The sequence below is a fragment of the Phyllostomus hastatus genome, unplaced genomic scaffold, assembly GCF_019186645.2.
Source record: "Phyllostomus hastatus isolate PE091 unplaced genomic scaffold, TTU_PhHast_1.1 phas_scaffold_501, whole genome shotgun sequence".
NCBI classification, from domain to species: Eukaryota; Metazoa; Chordata; class Mammalia; order Chiroptera; family Phyllostomidae; genus Phyllostomus; species Phyllostomus hastatus.
Window position 1 is genome coordinate 16,744,443 of NW_025334033.1, and position 26,984 is coordinate 16,771,426.

The 26,984-nt window shown below is 35.6% G+C and overlaps 1 protein-coding gene and 1 non-coding gene across 5 annotated transcripts in view; one reads left to right on the forward strand and one right to left on the reverse strand.

Moving 5' to 3' along the window:
• The window catches only part of USP8 (ubiquitin specific peptidase 8), a 46,990-nt gene that overhangs the window by 18,742 nt on the left and 1,264 nt on the right, over positions 1-26,984 (forward strand). The window contains exons 5-18 of one of the 4 annotated variants that reach the window (XM_045822709.1): positions 524-686; positions 2,257-2,299; positions 4,430-4,574; positions 7,721-7,883; positions 10,792-10,936; positions 11,256-11,485; positions 15,763-16,344; positions 17,522-17,608; positions 19,231-19,308; positions 19,732-19,994; positions 22,221-22,433; positions 22,885-23,095; positions 24,140-24,376; positions 25,410-25,552. In XM_045822709.1, coding sequence (XP_045678665.1) covers positions 524-686; positions 2,257-2,299; positions 4,430-4,574; positions 7,721-7,883; positions 10,792-10,936; positions 11,256-11,485; positions 15,763-16,344; positions 17,522-17,608; positions 19,231-19,308; positions 19,732-19,994; positions 22,221-22,433; positions 22,885-23,095; positions 24,140-24,376; positions 25,410-25,552 — 2,703 coding nt within the window. The remainder of the gene's footprint in view (positions 1-523; positions 687-2,256; positions 2,300-4,429; positions 4,575-7,720; positions 7,884-10,791; positions 10,937-11,255; positions 11,486-15,762; positions 16,345-17,521; positions 17,609-19,230; positions 19,309-19,731; positions 19,995-22,220; positions 22,434-22,884; positions 23,096-24,139; positions 24,377-25,409; positions 25,553-26,984) is intronic. The other 3 variants (XM_045822711.1, XM_045822710.1, XM_045822712.1) reach the window with 3 other exon arrangements.
• LOC123809024 lies at positions 24,666-24,792 on the reverse strand. Its single transcript, XR_006783900.1, has one exon. It is a non-coding gene; the product is annotated as a small nucleolar RNA SNORA31 (small nucleolar RNA).

Genomic DNA, 26,984 nt, shown 5'->3' on the forward strand with positions numbered 1-26,984 from the left:
CTATTCTCATTCTCCTTTAGCCAGTTAATCAATTAAGCAGAATAGAATTTCCCCTAATCTTTGGATTACCCATCATAAACTGTTTTCTCTTGGATTTGCCTGGTTTTCCCCTAATCATACTGTAGCAGTAATCGTGTTCTTTATCTTCTCTGTCTTTTAAGCTTTTGGACCTTTCACTTATTTGTTGTCCTAGGATTTTAGGATTGTAAGTCCTCTCAAAAGGAAATTGCAGCAGGTTTGAATCATTAAAAGGTGGAGATTAGTGGGAGGGAAAGCAACAAGAGCACTAAAAACTCCAGTTTGAGAACCTAAGAGTTTTCTTTTCAAGATTTTTGGGCAATTTGAAATAAATCTACAGGGGGCAGATTTACAAGTTGTGGCTTGTAATGAACAGTGGCGGCATTGAATACAATTGGAGAGAGAAAATATGTACCCAGGCAGGGTACTAGTGTTATGTAATGGAAACTCCTTTACTTTCTATGATCGTTGCAATAAAAGACATCTTGACCTCATTTTTCAACAGATATGAAGAAGCCAAAATTCGGAAAAAACTTGAAGAAAAGGACAGGCAGGAGAAAGAGCAACTGCAGAGACAGAAAAGACAGGAAGCAGGAAGAGAGGATGGTGACACATCGGCTAAGAGTTCTTTGGAAAATGTATTGGATTCCAAAGACAAAACCCAAAAGGTATTTCAGATTTATTCTATGAAATAAAAAGATTCTTCTCAGATTATTTGCTTAAGAAAAGTTGAGATATAACTACAACATACTTTTAGGCAACAAGGGTAAAATTTGAATTTTTTTTAATCAGAAATTGAATTGAATGAAATTCTACCTTCAGCTGGTCCTGTTACAAGTTTTTGGTTTGTAGTTACCATTACATTCATAGGTAACAAGCTGTGTTTTTTGCAGTGTCTTTTAAATTGACACTTGCTTAAAACTGCATTTTAAAAGCTCTTTTATAAAAATGTTAATGAAGACTTCAAGATTATTGTAATATGAGAGATCGAACTCAACAGTGCTTGAACAAAACATGGGAGGATTTTTAAACACTAATTAGCTTAATGGAAAAGTATTGGAATGTGTTAGTGTGGGAGGCTGGTCATCGTGACAGGTCATCTGTGTGTGCTGATTTTCAGTTATGGAGATTAGGCTCCTACCCTCCCAGAGATGGGGAGGTAGGGTCCCTACATTTTTTTAGAAAATTTTCACTGTGGTAAAATACACATTGCACAAAATTTAACCCCTTAACCGTTTTTTAAGTACACAGTTCAGTGGTATTGAGTACATTCACATTACTGTGCAAACATCATCACTATCCACCTCCAGAACTACCTTTATCTTGCAAAACAGAAACTCTGTGTCTGTTAAACAATAACTGCCCAATCCCCCCTCCCCCCAGCTCCTGGCATCCACCATTCTATTTTCTGTCTCTATGCGTTTTACTACTCTAGATAACTCATGTAAGTGGAATCATATACTATTTGGAAAGCCCTACATTTTACCTAACCCCCCCGTTTATGTTTTGGACATATTTTATACCTTTTGTGTGAGTGTGTATGCCTGTATTCGTTAATTATAGTTACACATGATCTTAACTACGTTGTCTTTTAACCTTCATACTAGGTTTATATTTGGTTGGTCCACTTCTTTTACTAAATGTTTGCCTTTATCATTGTTTTCTTTTCTTTTCAATATTATTTTATTTTTACTACTGGCCATTTCTTTTCCACTTAAAGAAGTCCCTTTAACATTTCTTGTATTGCTGGTTTCATGGTATTGAACTCCTTTAGTTTTTGCTTGTCATGGAAACTATCTCTTCTTCAATCCTGAATGATAACCTTGCTGGGTAGAGTAGTCCTACAGTTTCATTTTAGATTTTCCCTTTCATCACTTTGAATGATTCATGCTAGAGAATAGCCCATTTTTTATTTTATTGAAAGAAATATTCTTTCATTAAATTAAATAATAAGTTTTTATAACAGTCTGTGGTTTTAAATTATATTTAGCCAATAACTGAAGAAAATTTTGAAGAAATGTCATAGGATTCAGATATGCTGGTAGTTACTTCAGCTGTTAACTACTGACAGAGTAACATGATAATGCCATATCTGTCTGTATTTTATAAAATGCCAGCACCCTGAGCCCTTCATTTTCTAGGTTTTCGGTTTCAATGAAGTATAAAAGTTGAACTTTTTTTTAATGAACATTTTTGTTTCTATTATAATTGAAGCTTTTTTTTTTTTTTACGAAATAGGTAAATGGTGAAAAGAATGAAAAAAATGAGACTACAGAGAAAGGTAGGTGTGTACAGAAAGAGAGTTCTTTTAGGTTATTACTCAGATCTTCTTTTAATCAAAACTAGCTTCAGATTTTATACAGTGAGATTCTAATATTGTGTCTAATCTGTATGCAAGCTATGTTACTTTTCCTAGCCTGTACCAATACACTGTGTATTACATTCTGAATTTCTATATCATGGATTTTATTTATGATAATATGCAATTGAAAACATCAAAACCACAGTTTATTTTGGTCACTGTTTTCTTTTCGGGGCAGTTTAGCATACTGATTACGAGAATGGACTCTCAGGAGCGAGGCTGCTTGGGTTTGAACATTGGCTCCTCTTCTGCATTTCCATATGATCTTGAGCATGTTACTTAATCTCTTTAACTAAACTCCCCCTTTTTAAAGGGGGATAATAATAGCACCTTCTTCACAGGGTTATTGTGAGGACTGAACAAGTTAGTGTATGTGAAACTTACAGTAAACTGTATATAAGTATTAGCTATTACTACTTACGACTCTAGGTTGAAGACTTATTTAAAAGTTTTCTTTACTCCCTTAAAAAATCTAAAGCAGTAATTTGGTATTATCTACAGGTGGTGTCTGTGCTCTAGCCACACATCTATGGCCTGAAGAACAAGACTTGGGCAGTTGCCTAAGTCTTCCTCTCAGAAAATGTTTAATTTAAACATCAGTTTTTTGTAACACTAAAATAATTCTTTAAAATATTGCCACACAACAATTAACAAATAAACTTAGTAAGGTATATTCCTAACAGCTGTTATCAATTCATTCTGAGATTTATTTCTATCCATATGTTCCCTTGTATCTCATCCTACTTCAGTATTATTCATCTCAGCGGTTTGTTCTCAATCTTAGATCATTTTATTGTCAAAATGATCTGGATGGTTAGAAAGGGAAGTAGGATGGTTATTAACAGCTGGATATTTTAGCTTAGGAGATACTGTGACTATGTTCTTCTCATAACTCACTGCTGAAGAAATAGTTCTTTACATATTAAGCTCCCTCGTAGTGCTTTTTGATCTTTTACTTTAGGTTGTACAAGCTGAAAGAGGAAAATAGCAATATAGCAACTATTTATTTTGACTAAAAATCAGAGGACTAGATAGTAAATATTTTAGGCTTGGGGGATCCTGTGGTCTTTGCTGCTATGGTGTGAAAGCAGCCAGTGACAGAGTATAAACAAATAGGTATAGCTGTATTCCAGTGAAAACAGGAGGCCTTCGCTTGCCAGCCTCTCTCATGGAACACAAGTAACAGGCTTGTAGCTCTAGGCATACTCAAAAATCTGAAATAGCCTTCAGAAAACCCCTTAGAGACTTTAAAAAGAGAATTTGGACCTCATTTTCACTGGGGGCCACGTCAGCTTCGCATTCGCCTTCAAAGAGCCGAAATAATTTTAGGACTGTGTCAATGTAACTACTCCTTAACTGTTAAGGAGTTGAAATTACATTTGGCCCTTTGAAGGCAACCACAAGGCTAATGCGGCCCCCTGTAAAAATGAGTTTGACACCCCTGATTTAGACTTTTTCAAGAATTTTTGAGCCATAGATGTTTCTTTTGGTTGATGTTTTTTAAATGGCTTAATTTTTATTTTAATCCTCACCTGAGGATATGCTTATTGATTTTAGAGAAAGACAAAGGGACAGAGAGAAGAGCACCCATGTGTGCCCCAACGGGGGTCAAATCCACAACCTAGGTATGTGCCCTGACCAGGAATTGAACTGTAAAGTTTTGGTGTATGGGACAGTGCTCCAACCAGCTGAGCCACCTGGCCAGGGTTAAAATGGCTTAATTTTAAAAAATAGAGTATTTTTGTGACATACTACATTAATTTCCTTTATTTTATGCCAGTAACAGAGCCAACACTAGAAGTAATTATAAACTCAGCAGCAAGTTTTGCTATTTAAGTCTTTATTAACAGAACATTTACTTAGTTTCTTGATAAATGTCAAAAACACATGTTATATGTAATGCTAATTTAAAAGGTAATAGTATGATGGAGTAGTGGGTACGCGACAAGGACACTTCACTGTTCGAGAAAAAGCTATGCTTTTCTGTATTTAGTACTATGACAGAACTGGGTGTTATTTGTCACTAATATTATCCCTCGTGATTCCAAGGATCAATCACAGCAAAGGAACTATACACAATGATGATGGATGAAAACATCAGCTTAATTATAATGGATGCTCGGAGAATGCAGGATTATCAGGATTCCCATATTTCAAACTCTCACAGTGTTCCTGAAGAAGCCATCAGTCCAGGGTGAGTCATTGTGTATTTAGATAAAATGGTAAACTATGGATAGTGATAAATGTTAATAATTAGCATCCAGTCTAAGTGACAAAACAGTGTTTTCCTTCCCATTGACCTTTTCAATTTTTGCTCCTACTGGCATACCTCACCCTTTCTGAATAGTAGTGTAAAAGACATTCCAGTCTGCCTATTTTCTCTTACCTGTGGCATTTGGAGTCTTATTAGAAGAGAAAAGAAGCTGTCTGTCCGTGCTCTCTCTTCCCAGGTGTTTGTAGACTGATTTCTTGTACTATTTTTTATGTGCAAGCTTTTGAAGTATATGCACCAAGTGGACTAAAGTTGCGATCTAATTGACTGGGTTTTTATATTTTTTTTTCCATTTCAGTTTCCCATACTATTATTTGTGATAAAAGAATACACAAGTACTTTTTTGAAGAAGAAGCAGTATAGCTAAGTAAGAGAGAGTGTAGGGTGTAAAGTCAGAAGTCCATGTTTCCATCTATAAAATGGGGTAATTATAGTACTTATCTCAGATGTTCTGAGAAGTTTAAATGAGAAATTTTATACACACACATTTAGCGTAGTTCCTGACATTTATAAGGACCTAAAAAAAGTAAATTTTCTTTTTTGATAAGAAGGTTTTTAACTTATGAAATTAAAGTTATATACATAGTTGTATTGTGTATTAGAAACTATCACAATAGTGACTGAGTGAAAACTCCAGATCCAGGGCTAGTTTCACGGTTTTGAGTGTTACATAACCTTTCTGGGTCTTCGTGTATGGGCTTGGATTAGGTAAGATCTGTGGTCCGTAGTAGCATCAGCTTAATTAAGAAGATACATTACTTAAATTAGGAAATAAAATTTGCATAATATTGGGTGCATTGCAGATGTTTGCTAATTGTTTGACCTGAAAAATAGCATGCATTGTAAATATGCTAATTCATGTATCAGTCTGTCTAGCTATTTATTTTATCTGACTTTTTAATTGAATAGTTGAGGTTGATGATTACTTTTTAACAAAACATGGTGGCCTCTGCATTCCCTCTATCATTCCTCTACCCTGAATCACTAAACAGATTTGTAAATAGTACACTATTTGAATATGAGATTGGAGAGCTTACTCTAATCAGTAATCAAGTAGGCGTGACTATATTTTGAGTTTAATTGTTTCCCACAATGTGAGATTTAGACTTATTGTAAAACTCAACATGAGTTTAGGTAAAAAACTAGGAACAGTGAACTGCATGCCAAGAAAAGTATTCCCCTTTAATTTCTCTCTCTGTCTTTCTGAATTAGTTAAAAGAAGTTCAGTTTGGTGCTAGCATTCCTTTTTAATACTTGCTGATCTCTCTTTCTTACCAGAAAGCATGCCTCAGAGCCTGCAGTGTCTATAGCTAAGTGATGGTGATTACTGTATTTTTTCATTGTCTAGTTTTAAGTTTTAAAACAGTGTAGTGTTCAAATGATAAGAATGCTTATGTAAGTATTTAGCCCAGTGAATTTTCAAAAACCGTGCACATCCATTTAGTTAGTATCTGGACAAGAAACAACATCTTCACTGCAGAAGCCCCTCATATGCCACCTGTCAGTTACCTCCCATATCCCCACCTGCTCAGGGGACCACCAGCTTCTAACAGAATAGATTGGTTTTTGTCTGTTTTTGTAGTTTATGTAATGGAATCATGCAATCTATAGTTTTTATGCCTGGCTTTTTGTACACAACCTAGTGTTTGTGAGAGTCATCTGTGTTATTGTGTGCACTTGTAGTTTGTTTATTCTTACTGCTATATGGCACTCTATTAGGTGAATATAGCATTATTTATTGATCTATTTATGTTTAGGATTATCCCTTATTTATTGGATATGATGCTGTTTTTCCATGTATATGGGAATATACGTTTTCCTGTTAAATTTATTTAAGTAAAGGATCACTTTCAATTAAATTAACTAATTAGAATATTAAATAATAGTCAAGGTAGAGCAAAGTTGCAGCATTGTGTGAAATAATACATGAAAGAGTGAACTTTGGGAAATACTGGTTGATGCTATTGTTTTCCAAAGTGTTTTCTGCAGAATACTAATCTTGGGTGTTTGGATAAACAGGGATATATAGGCAAATATATCCCTGTAGTCAGGAATAGTCCTTAATAATACCACATTTCAATTTTTCTCATTTTTTTGTTAACTAAGCATCCTTCCAATCTCAATATATCAGGTGAGAATTATTATGAGGCAATATTTTATATTCTTTTTATCTGTATATTCTAATAGGCACAGTAAACAACATTATTACATATGGAATTTTTTAAAAATAAACCATTTAGTTTGACTTAAGAACAAAAGTACATAGTGCTGAGGACTTTGAGATAATAGGATTTGGGGGAGGATCTATGTGGCAGGCCCATTGTAAGGACTTTAGGAAGAACTTCAGCAATTCTGTGAGCAAAAGAGGAAGTGAACAGCATGCTTTAACGTAGAGTTGATAATATTTCCAGGTGATGATGTAAGAGCCAACACAGTGAAGCAGCTAAGACTGTGGACATGAACCAGATTGCCTGAGTTTGAATTCTGGCCTCACTTGGAAGCTGTAACTTTGAGCTGGTTAATCTCTTTATGCCTCAGTTTCCCCATCTATAAAATGGGAATAACAATGCCTACTTTATAGTATTGTTGTGAGGAGTCAGTGAGATGCAGAATAAAGCATTTAGAATAGTCCCTGGCACATAGTAAGTACTGTATGTGTGTTAAGTAAATATTTGGGCATTTAATTAACTATTAATTATCTGTATAGGTAACAGAAAACTGAAATATAAATAATGTTACCTAGGTGATCCCCCGATTATTTATACTTGGCTGAGAGAGATGCTCAGATGAGTCCCTCTGTTTCTAGGTTTGGCCCCCCTTTTTTTGTAAAGGGTCAAAATTGTGTCTACTTCTTTTAGTATCTAATACGAAAATATATTCCTATATTATGCAGTTGTTAAACATTTTAGGGTATATAGTATCTTAACACAGTCTGACCTCAGAAAGGAACCTGTCTCAAAGTTTGCCATGGTGTGCTACAGGCTGTAGAACCAAACTCAGTGTCTTATGTTAGTATATTAGGACCTCTTATCTACTTTTGCCCCAATACAAATGTTAATACATTTCAGAGTCACTGCTAGTCGGATTGAAGAAAACCTCCCAGATGACTCTAAAGACATATGGAAGAAGAGAGGGAATGTGCATTATGTGGTACTTCTTGACTGGTTTAGTTCTACAAAAGATTTACAAGTCGGAACAACTCTACGGAGTCTGAAAGATGCACTTTTCAAGGTTAGCAAGTTTCCTTGTTAGTTTACTATAATTGCAAGGCTTCTTTGGTTGGTAGAGGTATGTGGACTAGTTTATCTTAAGGACAAGAAATTCATTATGCTTTGGCTGTAGATTTTTTTCAAATTTAGATTAAAAGACATTTTGATATACCAAATAACTGTAAACTTCTCTATGTAAAGTAGGATGTTAGAATTTTCAGAAATAGAAATCATCTGAAAAGAGTGTTATTTTTTGGCTTTAAGAATTAGATTATATTTTCACTTTTTAAAAAATAGATTTATTTATTTTTAGAGAGACGGGAAGGAAGGAAGAAAGAGAAAGAGAAACATCAATGTGTTGTTGCCTCTCATAGGCCTCCAAAAGGGGACCCAGGCCCCCAACCCAGGCATGTGCCCTGCCTAAGAATCAAACCAGCAACCCTTTGGGTTGTAGGCCGGCACTCAGTCTACTGAGCCACACCAGCCAGGGCTATATTTTTACATTTTTTATTGTTCAAGACAACTGTATTTGAACAACAATAAGAAATGTGAAAAAAATAAAAAAGAATTAGACTATAAAACATAAAAACAAAGGAAGAGGTCAATAAGGAAAAAAAGACTTAGAGATTTGACTTCATAAAATTAAAACTTAGATGTGAAAAAATACCATAAAATTAGAAGACAGAAGACAACAGATATTTGCAACAAATATGGCAGTGATTTAAGACTACCTATAATCCAAAGGGTTTTTATAAATAAATAAGAAAAGTACTTCAGATAAAACGGTAAACTAAGTAGTGGGCACCAACATAAACAGCAGAGAAAATATAAGTGATAAAATCATAAAAATGGTCAACCTGTAATCAGAGAAATGCAAATTGAAACAATGAATGCCATTGTTACTGATATAATTAACCAAGATAAAAATGCTGTTTGTTATTTTTATTGATTGATTTTAGAGGGAGAAAGCAGGAGATAGAGACATCAGTCTGTTGTTACACTGATTTGTGCATTCATTAGCTGATCTTGTATGTGCCCTGACTGGGGATTGAATCCACAACTTTGGCATATCATGATGACACTCCAGCTAATGGAGCTGCCTGGCCAGAGCCAAAAATACTCCATTTAATTTGTTAAATTATTAAACAGTGATCGCACTGAATGCTGGTGAGATTGTGGTAAGAATAAAATTCAGTCTGCTGGTAGGATTGATGGAACATGCCTCCCAGGAGGGCAGTCTTAAAAGCCTTGAATCAGTTCATACTTTAAATGGGGAATCTGGAAATATATACAAGGAGAGGTTGATATATAAAACTGCCAATGTTTACCTAGTTTTGACCTACAAAAGGAGAATTTCATAAAGTTCATCCTAACCTAAGATACTTGAAAATTTACTGTATGATAACAGTGACATAACAAATCAGTGAGGAAAAAATTGATTGAAACAAATGGTTTAGTGACAGCAGGCTAGCCAGGAAGTTAAAAAAAGAGGATCCCTTTCTTATTTCTTAGACCACAATAATCTCCAAATTGGTCAAAGACACACGTAAATGTGTTGAATGAAACAGAGAACTACTAGGAAAAAGCATTAGTAGGTATTTTTATTATCTTAATCCTAAATCAGGATACCATTAAGGAAGGTCAATATATCTGTGTTAAAAACATCATAAATGAGGTAAAAATCAAGACAGATTTTATAACGTACAACAGAGACCTCTTTTCCTAAATACTCAGAGTACATTTATTGTTTACTAATAGTTGACTGTATAGAAAAATGGGCAAAGGATGAAAATAAATCTTAGGATATAAATGGCTAATAAACATATTAAAAGATGTTCAGCTTTACAAATAAATGCTAATTAAAACAAGTTAATATTTTTGTCCACCAGTTTGAAAAATTGTAAAGATTTATAATGGGCATTCTCATACTCTGCTAATAAGTATATAAATTGGTGGTGTCTTTTTGAAAGGCAATTTGGCAGCATCTACCAAACTTTTAAACCATTGGCTCTACTCCCAAGAAATTATCCTACAGAATATAAAGATTTTTTTAAGATCATTTCAAAGACTAGCAATATATAAGAACCTTAAAATGTTCATGTGCCTTGGCTCAATAACTCCACTTTCAGAGATTTTCCTAATGAAGTTAATTGGGTGTGAATGTGTAAGGAAGAATCGTCAATGTTTATCTCAGCATTGTTTATAATTAACTGGGAAAAATAACATTAAGTGTTCAGGTGATGGATTCAGTTTTGATATGTGTGTGTTTATGTGTAAATGTGTGTATGAAATAGAATATTAGCTGGTCATTACAAATTATAGCTCTTTATTAATAAAAGGCTAATAAGAGAAAAGCAGCATCATAAAAGTTTCATTGTTTTGTAAATATGAAGTTTAAAAAGTATGCCTCTTCATAGAAAACTAAGAATAAACTCTGAAATGTTAAAGTGGTATCTCTGGGTTGTGAAGTTTTAGATGATTTTTATTGCATATAAACTTATTTTTCTTCTGATATCATGGATTACTTGTGTGGTTGTAAAAACTGTATCCATCTGTTTCATTTAATGTTGAATTTTTAATTCAGCTCTCATTTTTTATCATTTAGAAGATGAATCTTGAAGAGAGCACTTTTATTTTTTTTTTAAGATTTTATTTATTTATTTTTAGAGAGGGAAGGGAGGGAGGGGGAGGGAGAGAGACAGAGACAGAGACAGAGACAGAGACAGAGACACATCAATGTGTGGTTGCTGGGGGTCATAGCCTGCAACCCAGGCATGTACCCTGACTGGGAATCAAACTTGCAACACTTTGGTTCGCAGCTCGCGCTCAATCCACTAAGCTATGCCAGCCAGGGCGAAGAGAGCACTTTTAAAATTCAGGTTTGTTGTACTTTAGCTGCCATATTAAAACACTATTTCCTTATTTTATAGTGGGAAAGTAAAACCGTCCTGCGCAACGAGCCTTTGGTTTTAGAAGGAGGCTATGAAAACTGGCTCCTTTGCTACCCCCAGTATACAACAAATGCTAAAGTCACTCCACCCTCACGAGGCAAGACCGAAGAGGTGTCTATCTCATGTATGTATGTGAGAATTTTTGTTTACACTTCATTCTTCAGTAAAATAAACCTTAAATTTATGTTCTCAGGATAATGTTCTTAGTAGTGTGTGCATTTGTGCTATTAGATAGCATTTTGTTTTCAGGCATAAGAAATACATGATGTCCATATAGCCTGGAAGTTAATGTTTAATTCTTTAAGACTAATTATTAAAACTATTGTTGTCACCTCATGTTGCTTACATTTAACTATTCACCTATAATATGAGTGAGATATTTCAGTTCTGTTTATGGGGTTTGCTGTTCTTTCCATTTATTATTATTCTTTTGGGGATTTTAGTGAATTTTACTTATCCCTCACTGGAAGAATCAGTTCCTTCGAAACCTACTGCACAAATGCCACCTCCTCCTATAGCAGTGGATGAAAATATAGAATTGATAAATGATCAAGATGACAGAATGAGACCATTGACTCTATCAACTCCGTTGGAAGCAATTGCAATTGCTACTTCTAAGTCTGATGTTTCACCCATAAGTCAGCCAGTGCCTATTGTAAGGAATTTTCCACAGGTATAATCTTGAATTTTTTTAACTTTATTATCTCTTTTCTTTGAATATTACATTAAATATATAGCATAGAAATGAAGTTTTATATATAACCTTTACTATTTTAGAAAAAACTATCAGTGAAAAAAATGTATATGTTTTGGTACCTTTTTTGCTATAAAATATTTTTGTTATAATTCAGTTCTTTTGCCATAGCAGTATTAGAATAAATAATGTGAAGGATTTTTAAACCCAGCTGGCAATCCAGTTACTACAGGCAATGACAATAAAAGATTATATTATTACTACAGTGAATTTGAACACTTCTAAGTTTTGTGGGGGTTTTATTATTATTTAATCTATAATATTTTCCCAAATTGTTTGGTTTACAGGTGATAAATATGTGATGTTGGTATTTTGGTTTTGAAACAGTACTTTAGTTCCATTTCCTTAGAATTCGACACATAAATTATAGGCATGTTCTAATAATAATTGTCTAAAAAATTTTAACCAAGAAGTTACAATAAAAAATTGCAGCATTTTTCTCTTCATTAGATTTTATGTAAGGAAAGGTTAACTAATTCTCCTCTAGCATTTTTCAGTAAGATTTTTTTAGCATTCATATGTACAAAATCAGCCATAGCATAAGGCAGAATATCATAATTGTTCTAATAGTTACTGGAGCACAGAGCAAGGAGACAAATTCTGCCTGGGGGTATCAGGGAGGTCGTCATGGAGTTTTTATCTGGACTTTAAGAGTTTAGTAAGATTTGAGGATGGAAAAGACAGTAGAAAATTGTATGATTAGAGGCTCAGAGCATGTGCTCTAGGACCAGTGAGTAGTTGTGGCTGCTTGGACACAGTTCTCTGTGGGAGAACGGTGAGATTGGAAAGATGGGCAAGAGGCATCAAGAGAGACTTGGGTCAGATTGGAACTTTATCCTGTAGGCTCAATGAAACCCTTTAAAGAATTTTAAACTTGAAAGTAACATGGTCAGAGCTACCCTTTTAAGATTAAGGAAAAATGTATTTTGGTTTCTATCCAACCTCATGTTCTAGTGGTTCTTCCTACTTCCTTCTCAAGTGTAGAAAACAACAGGGGAGAGTAGATGTGTTTTTTTTTTTTTTTAAGTGAACAGGAAAAAAAGAAGTGAGGAACAAATGAATGATATTTTTCTTCACTAACTTCTTCCTACAGTATTGTTTTTTACTGGGAAAACATATGATTTATTTTATAAGAACACGATGCAGGTTGTTATTGCCAGATATTTTTGTAAGTTCTCATTTTTGTTTAGTAAACTGTCTTCTCGAAAAAATCATGCTAGCAATGCTTCTAACAATTTCGTAGGTTTAGTTTGCAGTTAAATTGAGGTAATAAACACTTAACTCATTAAATCAGGAATTTGGATAGTTTACTTCTCAACTTATATTTAGGATCTTATCTCTTAGGAATATTTTATTCATTCTCACAGCATTCTATTTATTTATTACATGTCCAACACAATCTCTCCCCTCCTGGAACTTATATTCTAGGAGGGAAGAAGCTTTTAAACAAATAATTATAGTTATTCCATCAGAATCCCAGCAAGTTCTATTAGGGAAAAGAATACAGTATTAAGAGGGTACATATTAGGGGACTTGGCCAATTTTAAGGATCAGGAAAGTCTTTTCTAAGGGAGAGATAGTTATACCAAGATTTAATATTGTGGTGGGAATTATCTAGGTGAACAGCTGATGTAAAGGGGCCTGAGTTGGGAAGGAGCATAGAATCTTTGAGGAAATTTTTTTTCTTTGTTCTTCCCTGTAATTTTTTTTAAAGATTTTATTTATTTATTTTTAGAGAGGGAAGGGAGGGACAGAGAGAGAGAGAAATATCAATGTGTGGTTGCTGGGGGTCATGGCCTGCAACCCAGTTATATAGCCTGACTGGGAATCAAACATGCGACACTTTGGTTCGCAGCCCGAGCTCAATCCACTGAGCTACGCCAGCCAGTTCTAATTTTTTAAAATTATTTTATTGTTCAATTACAGTTGTCTGTATTTTACCCCCACCACTACCTCCCACCCCAGCCAAACCCACCTCCCTCCCTTGCTTCCACCCTCCCCCTTGGTTTTGTCCACGTGTCCTTTATAATAGTTCCTGAAAACCCCTCCTCCTCCCCTCTGGCTGTTGTTAGATTGTTCTTAATTTCAGTGTCTTTGGTTATATTTTGTTTGCTTTTCTCTTTTGTTGATTATGTTCCAGTTAAAGGTGAGATCATATAGTATTTGTCCCTCACTGCCTGGCTTATTTCACTTAGCATAATGCTCTCCAGTTCCATCCATGCTGTTGCAAAGGGTAGGAGCTCCTTTCTATCTGCTGCATAGTATTCCATTGTGTAAATGTACCATAGTTTTTTGATCCACTCATTTACTGATGGGTGTTACAAGGCCACTGTAATCAAAACAGCCTGGTATTGGCATAAGAACAGACACATAGACCAATGGAACAGAACAGAGAACCTAGAATTAAACCCAAGTCTCTATGGTCAATGAATATTTGACAAAAGGGGAAGAAGCATAAAATGGAGTAAAAATAGCCTCTTCAACAAATGGTATTGGGAGATCTGGACAGATACGTGCAAAAAAATGAAACTTGATCATCATACACAAAAATAAATTCAAGATAAAAGACTTAAATATAAGTTGTGACACCATAAAAGTCCTAGAGGAAAACATCAGCAGGAAAATCTCAGACATTCCACGCAGCAACATCTTCACAGATATGTCTCCTAGAGCAAGGGACATAAAGGAAAGAAGAAACAAATGGAACCTCATCAAATTAAAAAGCTTCTGCATGGCTAAAGAAAACAGCATTAAAATGAAAAAAGAACCAACTGTATGGGAAAACATATTTGCCAATGATGCCTCGGACAAGGGTTTGATCTCCAAAATATATAAAGAATTCACATGACTCCACTCCAGGAAAACAAAACAAACAAAAAAAAATTTTAAAATGGGCAAAAGACTTAAACAGACACTTCTCCAAGGAGGACATACAGAGGACCCAGAGACATATGAAAAAATGCTCAGCATCACTCACTAGTCATCAGAGAGGAATTTTTTTTTTTTTTAAGGAAAGTATGGATAGACCTGGAAAACATTATGCTAAATGAAATAAGCCAGTCAGAGAAAGATAACTACCACATGATTTCACTTATATGTGGAATCTAATGAACAAAATGAACTTAACAACAAAATAGAAACAGACCCATAGATACAGATTGACAGTTGTCAGAAGGAAGGAGTTTGGGGAGGCTGGGTGGAAAACGTCGAAGGGATTAAGGAAAGAAAAAAAGCCTCATAGACAACAGTATGGTGATTACCAGAGGGAAAGGAGGATACGGGGAGGTAGAAGAGGGTAAAGGGGAGGGAGATAAATGTTGATGGAAGGAGACTTGGCTTGGGATGGTGAACACGCAATACAATATACAGATGATGTATTATAGAATTGTATGCCTGAAACCTATATAATTCTAACGAGTTTCACCCCAATAAATTCATTTTTTTTAAAAACAGGAAAGTGTGGCTGGTATATATAGAATAGGATAAGATTGGAGAGATAGGCAGAGGCGAGACTCCCGTGGTAGGGACTTTAGATGTCATCTGAGTAAGGTCAGTTGCTATTTAAAGTAGGGTTTTAAATAGCTGAAGAACATAGTCACATTTGTGCTTTAAAATGATTACTCTGGCCACAATGTAGAGAAATAGAAGGGAGCAAGAGAAGCTATGCAGAGAGAATGTTGATGTGGACTTGGTTGGTGTTAATGGAGGTGGAGGGGCAGATAGAGGAGGAAAATCATCAGACTGCATAAGGGCAGGGGAGACCATGAAACTCCGTTGTCCAGTTTGAGGTATTTGGTTAGTGATTCTATCCATGAGACAGTCATGTTTGCAGGGGGAGATTGTAGATTGCAGTTTTGGTTTTATTAGGTTTGTGATATGTATGAAACACCACATGGAGTCATTGAGAAGGCAATTGAATATGTGGAAATGGAACTTAAGGCTAGCTATGCCCAGCTCTAGGCTTTGTGTTTTATAATGAACTCTTCCACATCCAGAACTCATCTGGGTGTGCAATCAAGAGGAAGTAAGTGCCAGCACCTTATGAGAAATCTGGACATTGGGTAATTTGCAAATAGATATTTTGGCAAGTGTTATCTCCGCGCAAAGTGATGGTTGTTTTATCATGACTTGATTTCAAGAACCGAGTTCCTGGATTATGACAAAAGTATGTTTTATTATGTTATTTGTTGTTATAGATTGATCGTACTAAAAAACCGGCAGTCAGATTGCCTGAAGATCATAGAGTAAAATCTGAAAGTGCAGATCATGAGCAGCAGTCTCCTCAGAATGGAAAAATTCCTGATCGTTCCACAAAGCCAGTACTTCCCCCTCCAACTGCTATGTTAACAGATGAAGAAAAAGCTCGTGTTCATGCAGAAACTGCTCTTTTATTGGAGAAAAACAAACAAGAAAAAGAACTTCGAGAAAAACAGCAAGAGGAACAGAAAGAGAAACTGAGGAGAGAAGAACAGGAACAAAAAGCCAGAAAGAAACAGGAAGCTGAAGAAAATGAAGTCACAGAGAAGCAACAAAAGGCAAAAGAAGAAATGGAAAAGAAAGACAGTGAACAGGCCAATAAAGAAGATAAAGAAACCTCAGCAATGAGGGGCAGAGAAATAACAGGAGTAAAAAGACAATGCAAAAGTGAACATGAAACTACCGATGCCAAGAAATCTGTGGATGATAAGGGGAAAAGGTGTCTACCCCCTGAAGTACAAAAAAAGTCAGTGGGCGATGTGCCCCCTGCCTCCGTGGCAGGAGATTCAAGTTCAGGCAAGGTAAGCAGAAACAAACAATATAAATTGCCAACTAAGTGAAATAAAATGCACATAAAAAGATGAAATCAGTAGCATTCCAAACACAGGGTAGGCATTTTAAGTAGTTTTCTAGAGGGTTATAGATTTGTACTGATTCATCTACATTTTGCTCACCAACTCTCCTTTGATTGGTTGGTAATGGAATTGCTCTTTGTGTCTGAAATGCAACGTATTTTTAATAATTGGAATAAGTAGCTACATTCTTATTTTTGATGTATAATCATCAAAAGACTAGAGTTAAATATTATCTTTCTTTCACTGTGGAGGAATTAGATGCCCAATATTTATATGATAGTGTTTGTATCTGCTTAGAACATGTCCAGTGACAAATCTGTCATTTTGTTTGTTGGTTCACGTAATCAAGAATATTAACAACAACCCAGTTAATGGTTTGGTTTTCTCTGCTCTGGGCTATCCCCCAAAATTGATTTCTGTAACTACTTTTTGTCCATTTTTTCTCTATTATTTTTTGTTGATTTTTTTCTTTATTATGCAATTAACAATGCCTTTCCCTTTTGAACCCTAAATAAGTCTTTATAATAACAGGAATAGTTAGTTATAGCCCTACTTATGTACATGTACGTGGAAATACATTTTAGGTAGTGTGAAAATTACTTTTGATGGAAGGTAGAACACCATATTTTCAGGTTATTAATTTCTGTACTTCTCAAGCAGCAGTTCAGGCATACACCACCTATAACAATTTTTATTAATGCTTCAGGTACCCCGGGAACACTTAACCAGGTAGCCTTAGCTATCAAAAATGTAGTTGCCATACAAACACCTTTCTAAACACCCAAAGCCAGGGAAATGAAGCCCATGTACTAATGCTTTACTTATAGGAGAATCAGGACTTACATGCACTTATAATTTAAATGTTACTCATTGTGTATCTACTACTAAGTTTGTTTTAGTTCTTTAGCCTTCGTATTAGGAAATGCCACATGGGCGCTACCACCTTTAATTTAAACGAATCTACTTTGATAGCAAAATTGCATAGTTTTCAGAGGCCTCACTTTTTTCTCCTTTTACATTTTCAGTCTGATGGATTTGCTTATATCAGCTAGTGATGGGTAGGTGTATATTAGGGGAAAATTAAATGTTTTTCCCCCCTTCTGAAATCTTAATAATTTTACAGCCTATTAAGATTAAAGGACAGCCAGAAAGTGGAATTCTAAAGACTGGAACTATTAGAGAGAATACAGACGAGACTGAAAGAAATAAAGTAAGTAGTTCCTTGGGTGGGAGAAAAACATAGACTATAACCATGCGGTTATCATTACCATATCATTCATTCTGCATCGTAAGATCTACTCTCTGAGGGAGTTTTTGCAATGTTTGATAGCTGATTTGTGTTGGTTTTTGCATGATTACATGCTTCCTATTTATTCTATTCTATTCATTGTATGAAATAGACATTCTGTTCATTTTATGAAATCAAAAAATATTTAGGTTTTATTATATGATCCAGCAAATTCACTTCTGGATATATACCTAAAGGAATTGAAAGCAGGGCCTCAAAGAGCTATTTATACATTCATTTTTATAGCAGTATTATTCACAGCAGTGATAAGACAGAAGCAACGTACACATCCATCAACAGATGAATGTATAGACAAATGTGGTATCTACAAACGATGTATTGCTCAGCCTTAAAAAGGAAGGAAATTCTGACATATGGTACAGCATGGATCAACCCTGAGTATGTTACGCTAAGTGAAATAAGCCAGTTACTAAAGGATGAAAACTGTATGATTCCATTTACGTAGTGTACCTAGAGCTGTCAAATCCATGAAGGCAGAAATTAGAGTGGTGATTGTCAGGGGTCCTGGGATGGAGGGGATGGGCACAGAATTTCGGTTTGGCAAGATGAAGAGCATTCTGGAGATCAGTAGCACAACAGTGTGAGTATACTTATGCCATATGACTGTGCTCTTAAAAATGGTTAAGATGGTACATTTTACGTATATTTTCTACCACAATTTTTGAAATATTTAGGTCTTTTATGAAACATCTCTGCCTTTGTTTTTAAGAGCTTTAAGTATAATATGCATACCATAAAACCCAGTTTAGAGTACAATTCAGTGATTTCAGTTCAGAGTTGTGAAACAATTCACTCAATCCAATTATAGAACATTTCCACCACACCAAAAAGATCTCTGTGCCGATTGTAGCCACTCCCTCTTGCTACCCTCAGGCCCCAGCAACCATCTACTCTCTCCATGGATATATCTCCTGGGCATTTTGTGTAAATGGAATCATTTTATATTTTATATATATATATATTTTATCTATATATGTGTGTGTGTGTATAAAGTCTTTCATATAGGTCATCTTTCATCTAGCACAATTTTTTTTGAGATTTGCCTGTGTTGTAGAACGTATACCCATAGTTTATTCCTTTGTATTGCTAAGTGGTAATCCCTCGTGTGGGTGTACCACATTTTATCCATCCGTTGATAAACATTTGGGTTGCTTCTGCTTTGGACTGTTAGGAACAGTGCTGCTGTGAACATTTGCATACGTGTTTTTGTGTGGAAATACGTTTTCATTCCTTTGGGGTTGATAACTAGAAATAGAATTGTCTTTTTCTTTTCTGTCTTTTTAGGAAACTTTTAAAGACTACTGTCATTATAGACCACTTGTGCACGCACAACTCCTCTTCCCCTTCCTATGATATTTGGGCTTTGAGAAAATAGATATATAATTCTTCATGTTTGAGCTTGTTTTAAAAATAATAAGGATAGCCAACACAGGCTTTTGGTTCTCTGGTACAAGTGGCTTAAGTTTGTATGTGACAAAATTTAATTGAAAAATCAGATATTTTTCTCTTATTTTAAATACTAGGCTCGAGAGCCTTTGACAAGAGCACGAAGTGAAGAAATGGGGAGGATCATACCAGGACTGCCTTTAGGCTGGGTCAAGGTAAAAATCAAAATTAACACAGAAATAAGTAACATGATCATTGTGTTATTTTTTTAAAAAGAGGTTATTTTGTTTTGTTTTTGTATTCTGCATCTTCTCTAATACAGTCAGGTCTTTTTCTTTACTATGGAAGACATAGCTCATTTCCCTAATTACAGCAAGTTAGATTTCTGAATATCCGATCTGGGATGCTGGCTATAATATATAAGCATTCCTGGCATTTGCCATTTAGAAACAATGTATTACTTTAAAACCTTAAATTCTTTGGAATTTTACTTAGAGAATTGATTATCACTGTTTTATTCAAATGATGTTAATCCAAAAGCTAATTTAGCAGTGGAATACTTTTGAGTGGGTTTTTTGTTCATGTAATGGTCATTGTTTTTTTTTCACCTGTTTTTGTTTTTTGTTTTTCCAACCAAGTTTCTTGACCCGATCACTGGAACTTTTCGTTACTATCATTCACCCTCCAACACTGTTCATATGTATCCACCGGAAATGGCTCCGTCACCTGCACCTCCTTCCACCCCTCCAACTCACAAAGCCAAGCCACAGATTCCTGCTGAGCGGGACAGGGAACCGTCCAAACTGAAACGCTCCTACTCCTCCCCAGATATAACCCAGGCCATACAAGAGGAAGAGAAGAGGAAGCCAGCACTTACTCCAGCAGTTAATCGGGAAAACAAGTAAGTTTATCTTAATTCCTAAAACTAGAATAATCTGCTATATTTGAAAGTTACTCTAAACATACCGGCTTATTTATGTCAGGGAGTCAGAAATTTCTGTGGATGGCTCTACCAGCCATTGTTATTTACTATAAGGGAAAAAGAAATCACTGGATTAAAATGTCCTTGGTTTTTCTCCCAAGTGCTAACTTAAATATATCAGAGAAGACTATCATAAGTATTAATGTAGATATAAAGGTATATATGTTACTATATTTTACGACGCCGTGCCATAGACTACCTAGAAGTTTTCACAAACTTCCTAAATCTCCCTTTGAGGACCATAATTTATAGGTTTATTGAGTTTGCCTTAGTGCAGCTCTCAAATTCTAAACTTTTTTTTTAGTTAGCCAGTAATAAGGGAGGAAACTTACGTAGTATTAAAATAACAAGCATTGTACTGTGTATCAGCTCCTAATCCTTATTCTGTTCCCTTTTCCTTCATTGCACTTCTGCACATGTAGTGATCAGTAGGTTCGTGTAAGTTTCCCAAAACAGTATCTCATTTAAATGTGTTCCTGGCTTTATCCCTTTTTGAATTCTCAAATGGCTCTGGCTCATGACTGATAGGATTATGATGTGAAAATTTTTAAGTCCGCTTAACCATTTCTAAACTTAACCTTTTCGGAGAGGGGAATGGTTGGAAGTGTCAATACAGCAGTACCTCAGTACTTGTCATTAATTCATTCTGGAACTCGGTAATGAGTGCCATAACCGATAAGTACAGAATGATGAAGAATTTTCTCTTGTGGGGCGGCCTCGTGGCTCATACAAGTTCTGGCAAATACAACGAGTCCCGAGCAAGTGCTGAGTGCTGAAACATTTTTTTTTCTCATCAAAATGTGACAAGTACAGGGTTTGACAAGTTCTGAAGCCAACAAGTACGTACCAAGGTATGACTGTAAATGGCAATGGCTTTGTTTTCCTATTTATAACATACATCCTCTTGACTGCCAAGGAATTTCAGCTAGGGAATCTTTTTGGCCCCTGTGGTAATACTTCCCAAAAATGTAGTTGATACATACTTCTTCTGAGAATTTGCCCTGCCAATTAGGGAATTATGTGGAGATTTTTTTTCTTTAATCATAAATCTAGTTACAGATTTTAGGGCTTGCTATTAAAACTGGTGAGATTTAATTCCTTCTTGCATCATCATTCTTAATACAATTTGTTAATTTGACAGTTTTAAAAAGTATCATATATGCAGCTTATATATTTTTACATATATTGAACAGAGAAAGAGTTCATGAGTGCAAACACCTGAACACATGTGAAAAAAAAAAAAAGCTGGCTGAAGTATAATTCAGCCCTAACTGGTGTGGCTCAGTCAGTTGGGCATCATCCCACAGAGCAAATTCCCCATCAGGGCACATTCCTGGGTTGTGGGTTCGGTCCCTGGTTGAGGTGCGTATGAGAGGCAGCCAGTCTGTGTTTCTCTCACATAGATGTTTCTGCCCCTCTCTGTCTGCCTCCCTCTAGGATTGTGACTAATGTAAGTGAGGAGCTGGGATTTTTTGTTTTTTGTTTTTAATTTTAAATTTAAATAACCACCTGTGGCTAGTGGCTACCATACCTTGTTAGCAGAGCTCTTGACTTCAGGGAATAGTATCCAAATAACTTCTGCCTCCTTTGATCTGCTCCACAGTAGTATACAGGAGTGGACAAAAGTGGGTTTACAGTTGTGAGTACACAAAACACAAGAGTTTTTATAATACAAGAGTTTTTATTCTATTGTTATTTATTTATGTACTATTTTCCATATGAACTATAAACCTACTTTTGCCCCCACCCCTGTGTATATATAAAAATAATCCCTGTTTTGGCATTCTGTTGAGTTCAACATTTGGTAATACTAAACTTCCTAGGACCATTTAAAGGAGTTTGAAAGAGCCTTCTTGACTAGAAGCCTCTACCTGTTCATGAGAAGGCAGAGAATCTACCTTACGATGTCTGTGAGAACCATGGACCCACATAAGAGGTTAAAGGTATTCGTTTCATGGGAAGGTCACAGACTATGTCACATAGATATTAAATGTTCTGTAAGACCCTAGTACCTTATGAGTCAACTTATTAACACTTTACGAATTTACTGTGTACACATGCTGGAGTTTGCTGCCATTTGTAATTTGAACTTTATTTTCACTTGCTGTGCATTCTAAGACATCTTGCACACTTTTTCTTTCTCAGGCCCACATGCTACCCTAAAGCGGAGATCACAAGGCTTTCTGCTTCTCAGATTCGAAACCTCAATCCTGTGTTTGGAGGATCTGGACCAGCTCTCACTGGACTTCGTAATTTAGGAAATACTTGTTACATGAACTCAATACTGCAGTGCCTATGTAATGCTCCACATTTGGCTGATTATTTCAACCGAAACTGTTACCAGGATGATATTAACAGGTAAAGAAATTTCTTATTTTTTGCAATGTAATGTTAAAAGGGTGATGTAAACTACCCAGCTCCTTCCAGAGAAGTCAAATTAGGAAAGGCGAAAATACTTCTACTACAGTAAAAATGTAGTGTAACTCGACATTTTTCTTAAGATGTAGAGAAAAGCCTCTGATTGGTGAAGGACAGACAGGAAAGGAGCAGTGCAAGAAGGCAAGAACCTTACTGCCACAAACTAGAGCCTGCTGATGGTGAAGAGAGAATGCAGGGTTGGCATCAGAAAGAAGCGAGGTGGAGGAGTGTAATCAAAGTAGGGTTTGGTTGAGTACTGGGCAGTAAACCTGTGAATAAGCATTGTAGTGTAGGGGTGTAGTATGTCCATAGTTTAATGTTGACATCAAGAGCCCACTGGTCTTGACTTTTTACAATTCCTGTATTGCTTTTTATACCTTTATTTGCCAAGGTCAAATTTGTTGGGGCATAAAGGTGAAGTGGCGGAAGAATTTGGCATAATCATGAAAGCACTGTGGACGGGACAGTACAGGTATATCAGTCCAAAAGATTTTAAAACCACCATTGGGAAGATCAATGACCAGTTTGCAGGGTACAGCCAGCAAGATTCACAAGAGCTACTTCTGTTCCTAATGGATGGTCTCCACGAAGATCTAAATAAAGTAAGAAATTTGATTTTTCTAAATTGTAAAGGCTCTTTAGCATTGCTCAACACTGTAATCATTTTTAAAAATATTGGTATATTTATTAATTTTTAAAAATTGACCATATATGCCCTGACTGGGGATCGAACCTGCAATGTTGGTGTATCAGGACGACACTCCAACCGAGGTACCCAGGGCCGTAATCATTTTTACAGTAATTTAAAATTATGGTTGGTGGTTGTTCATGTCTAGTGACTTTGTAGTAAGGTGTGGAGCTATAAAACACAAATCTGATAGGTCTAGTATTTGAAACAAAGCATATGCAATTTGTATTTACTCACTAAAATGTTACCAGGTATTACCGTATTTTATTGGTGTTAAAACAGTTGTTGGAGATAGTGTTTGTGATCTATGTGTATATGAAAGGAAACAGGATTTTATAAAAGATTAGCTATAGACAGCCTGAACATCCTATTATGTTTATATATTATTGCATATTATATATATTTATTATAATCTATATGTATTACTATATTCTTATTATGTTTTCCTAAAATAAGAATTACTCCATGTAACTACATTGAAGCATGTATCTACATAAATGACCAATCTGTTTAAATACTGCTGAGTCTTTTTAGCACCAGGTTGTCCCCCTCTTTCAGATACCTTTGAGGTCTCCCACTGAACATATACATACTCACATATACATGCATATGTACATGAATACGTATTTAGTGTGTATGTCCATCCCTGAGACTAGGACAGCTAAATCCCATCTGTGTAGTTGTAACTGCATGTGGCATGTCTTCTCTTTTTAAATACAAATTTATTAAGCAATTCCCCTAAGTTGCACCCTTTTGATAAAGTGGGTTTTTGGTTTCTTGGGAGGCTTTTTTGGCTAGAATTTTGTAGTACTTAATGAGATTAGAACGCCTTTATGAAAAGAATCTGAAGTGTTTGTGAATCTGCAAAGTGTTTGTATTTAGTATATTTTTTTCAACTTTATTTTTAAATGCTGGCTTTGAGATATTAATACAGAGTTTAAAAAAATCTTATTTCCAGGCCGATAATCGGAAGAGACATAAAGAAGAAAATAATGATCATCTCGATGACTTTAAAGCAGCAGAATATGCTTGGCAGAAACACAAGCAGCTCAATGAATCTATTATTGTTGCGCTTTTTCAGGGTCAATTCAAATCCACAGTACAGTGCCTCACCTGTCACAAAAAGTCTAGGACATTTGAGGCCTTCATGTACTTGTCCCTACCACTAGCATCCACAAGTAAATGTACATTACAGGTACGTTTATAACTGAGAGAAAATGATTTGCGGAATAAAAATGCTATTTATATACAGATAGAGATGCACTTCTTTCAGCAATTTATTTCTGTTGTTTACCCCTGTAAACATTTTATAGGTAAAAATCACCCATAAATTGTTTTAATTAGACCTTTGTAGACTAGAAAAAAACTACCCAAACTAGAATTTTTTTAAAGATACAAAAGTTTCTTATTAAATATGCTTTCAGAGTGGCTAAATAACAGGTTTTTTTAAAAGTTTGTATTCTGAAGTTTTTTTCCCCCCCCACAGATATAGTCCCCTATTCAATCCAGGCCGCCACACAGGCAGACAGCACAGGGATTTTTTTTCTTTCGCATCCTAGTGCAAACCAAAAGAACAACGTTATATTGTTCAAGGCCTGTCAGTGGATGCAATGAAGAAGTTTTTTAAGTTAACTTGGAAATTATGTGTTGACTTTAGTTTAGGTATGCTTTTTATAAGAACTTGCTTTACATGGGGATATCAAATAAATATTTTGTTTGCAATTTGTATTTACTCACTAAAATGTTACCAGGTATTACCGTATTTTATCGGTGTTAAAACAGTTGTTGGAGATAGTGTTTGTGATCTACGTGTACATGAAAAGAAACAGGATTTTATAAAAGATTAGCTATAGACAGCCTGAACGCTAATCTTTTCCACACCACAGCAGTGTGGTTTAGATCTCTTGTTGATCCCTTTCGTGCTAACTTCCTTGAGGATGTCATTTCTTCCACCAGGGCTCCCCTGGGCCCCCAGGTAGAGGTGTGTGCCCTCGGGAGATGCAGTGCTACTTCCTGTCACCACGGGCACACTCGCCACACTCCGGTGCCATTTCAGGCTCGCTCTGCATGCCTCACCAAATCACAAACTTTGTGAGGGCGAGAACGGTTTTGTTCTAGTTACTGTTCTGTCCTTCATACCAGGCAGAGTAACTTATGAATAGAAGCCTAAGGACACTGTGTTGAAGGAATGAATTAATGAGTATCTACTGCTTCTTTCTGTCTTCCAGGATTGCCTTAGGTTATTTTCCAAAGAAGAAAAACTCACAGATAATAACAGGTTTTACTGCAGTCATTGCAGAGCCCGAAGGGATTCTCTGAAAAAGATAGAAATCTGGAAGTTGCCACCTGTGCTTTTGGTGCATCTGAAACGGTAAAGGGCAGACATTTTTCTACTTGTTTCGTACAGTTTAGATGAAGGGACTCTATATCCTTTATTCCAGGTCACGTTGTGGCACTGCCTACTAAGGATGCATAATCAAGGAAGATTTACTGGTTAGGGTATCTCCAGGGAAATAAGGCAGAAATAATGAGACTTCAGTTCAGCTTAGTGTTTGCCGTCACAGAGCAAAATGGTAGCACCAGTCTTTCATGTAATTCTGTCTTTAAAAAGTCAGGGAAACTAAGTTATTCCATTTCCAGTATAAAAATTGTAAGTCATTACAAAACATCAAGAAAATATATTAAAATGTTAATGTTATATAGTGTAACGCTAACATATTAGCAGATAAAAGTTTTTCAAACACTGAACTAAACATAAGATTGATTTAATCCTGTGCTGAAAATGAAATATGAGTATTTAAAGTGTTATTTTAAAAGTAAAATTTTAAGGATGACATTGTTGAGTGCAGGCGTAGTTTTGTGCAGATTTTTCCAGCCAGGGAAGAACATCTGGTGTGTTGTACTGGGGGGAGGAAAGGGAGAGAGTCGTAAAATGTGTGTTGGGTCTTTTGCTCTGATTCTTTTGTCTTTATGTAATCCATCTGTGGACTGGTATCTGATTCATTTTTTTGAAAAACTTTTACAAAGAAAATTCCGTCTTTTTATTGAGAGCTATAATTTTTGTTTTATTTTGTAGTACTGGAGATTCTTAGGCAGTTGTGTTCATTTTAACACTGACTAGTTCAAATTGCTCTTGTGTAAATTTTCTGACAAAATTTGTTACATCAGTTGTCCCTTTCTTCTTGAGGACGGTAGAGGTAGACACTACAGAAACGATTACACATTTGTTCTGTTAAAGTTTTTAATGCTGCATGCTATTCTTAAGAAAGTATCTAAAGATATAAAAGGTTCAGAATTCAGACTTTTTAAAATAATTCTGAAATAACCACGTTATACCAACCAAAACACCAGTATTTTGGTATTTGAGGAGCAGAGTGTGCCAGGGTAATGGAGTGACATTGTTTCAGTCGCTCATCTCCATGCTTGCTTTTCCAAGCTCTCATTTCCCCACAAGTGCAAGCTTAAATCTAAGCAGCTCTCCTCAGTCTTTCCTCTGTACTTTTGTAGTGATTGGCATTATAAATGTTGGTTTTTAGAACTTTTTACTTTTATAGAGGACGCATCTAACAAGTCTAGCTAGTCTAGGGATTAAAGGACCAAGGTGTGGTCCTATCTCTGCCACGCCAGCTGTTTGACTTTGGCAAGCCACTCAGTACATATGCACCTCAGTTTCCTCCCTTGTAAAATGGCAATGAAACCAAATGTTTGTAAGAGGTCTCTCCGCCATTAAAATTCTGAGTGTGTGACTGAAATGGATTTCATGGTCCTGGCTGAAAATCTAGATTGTTAATAAATGAATTAGT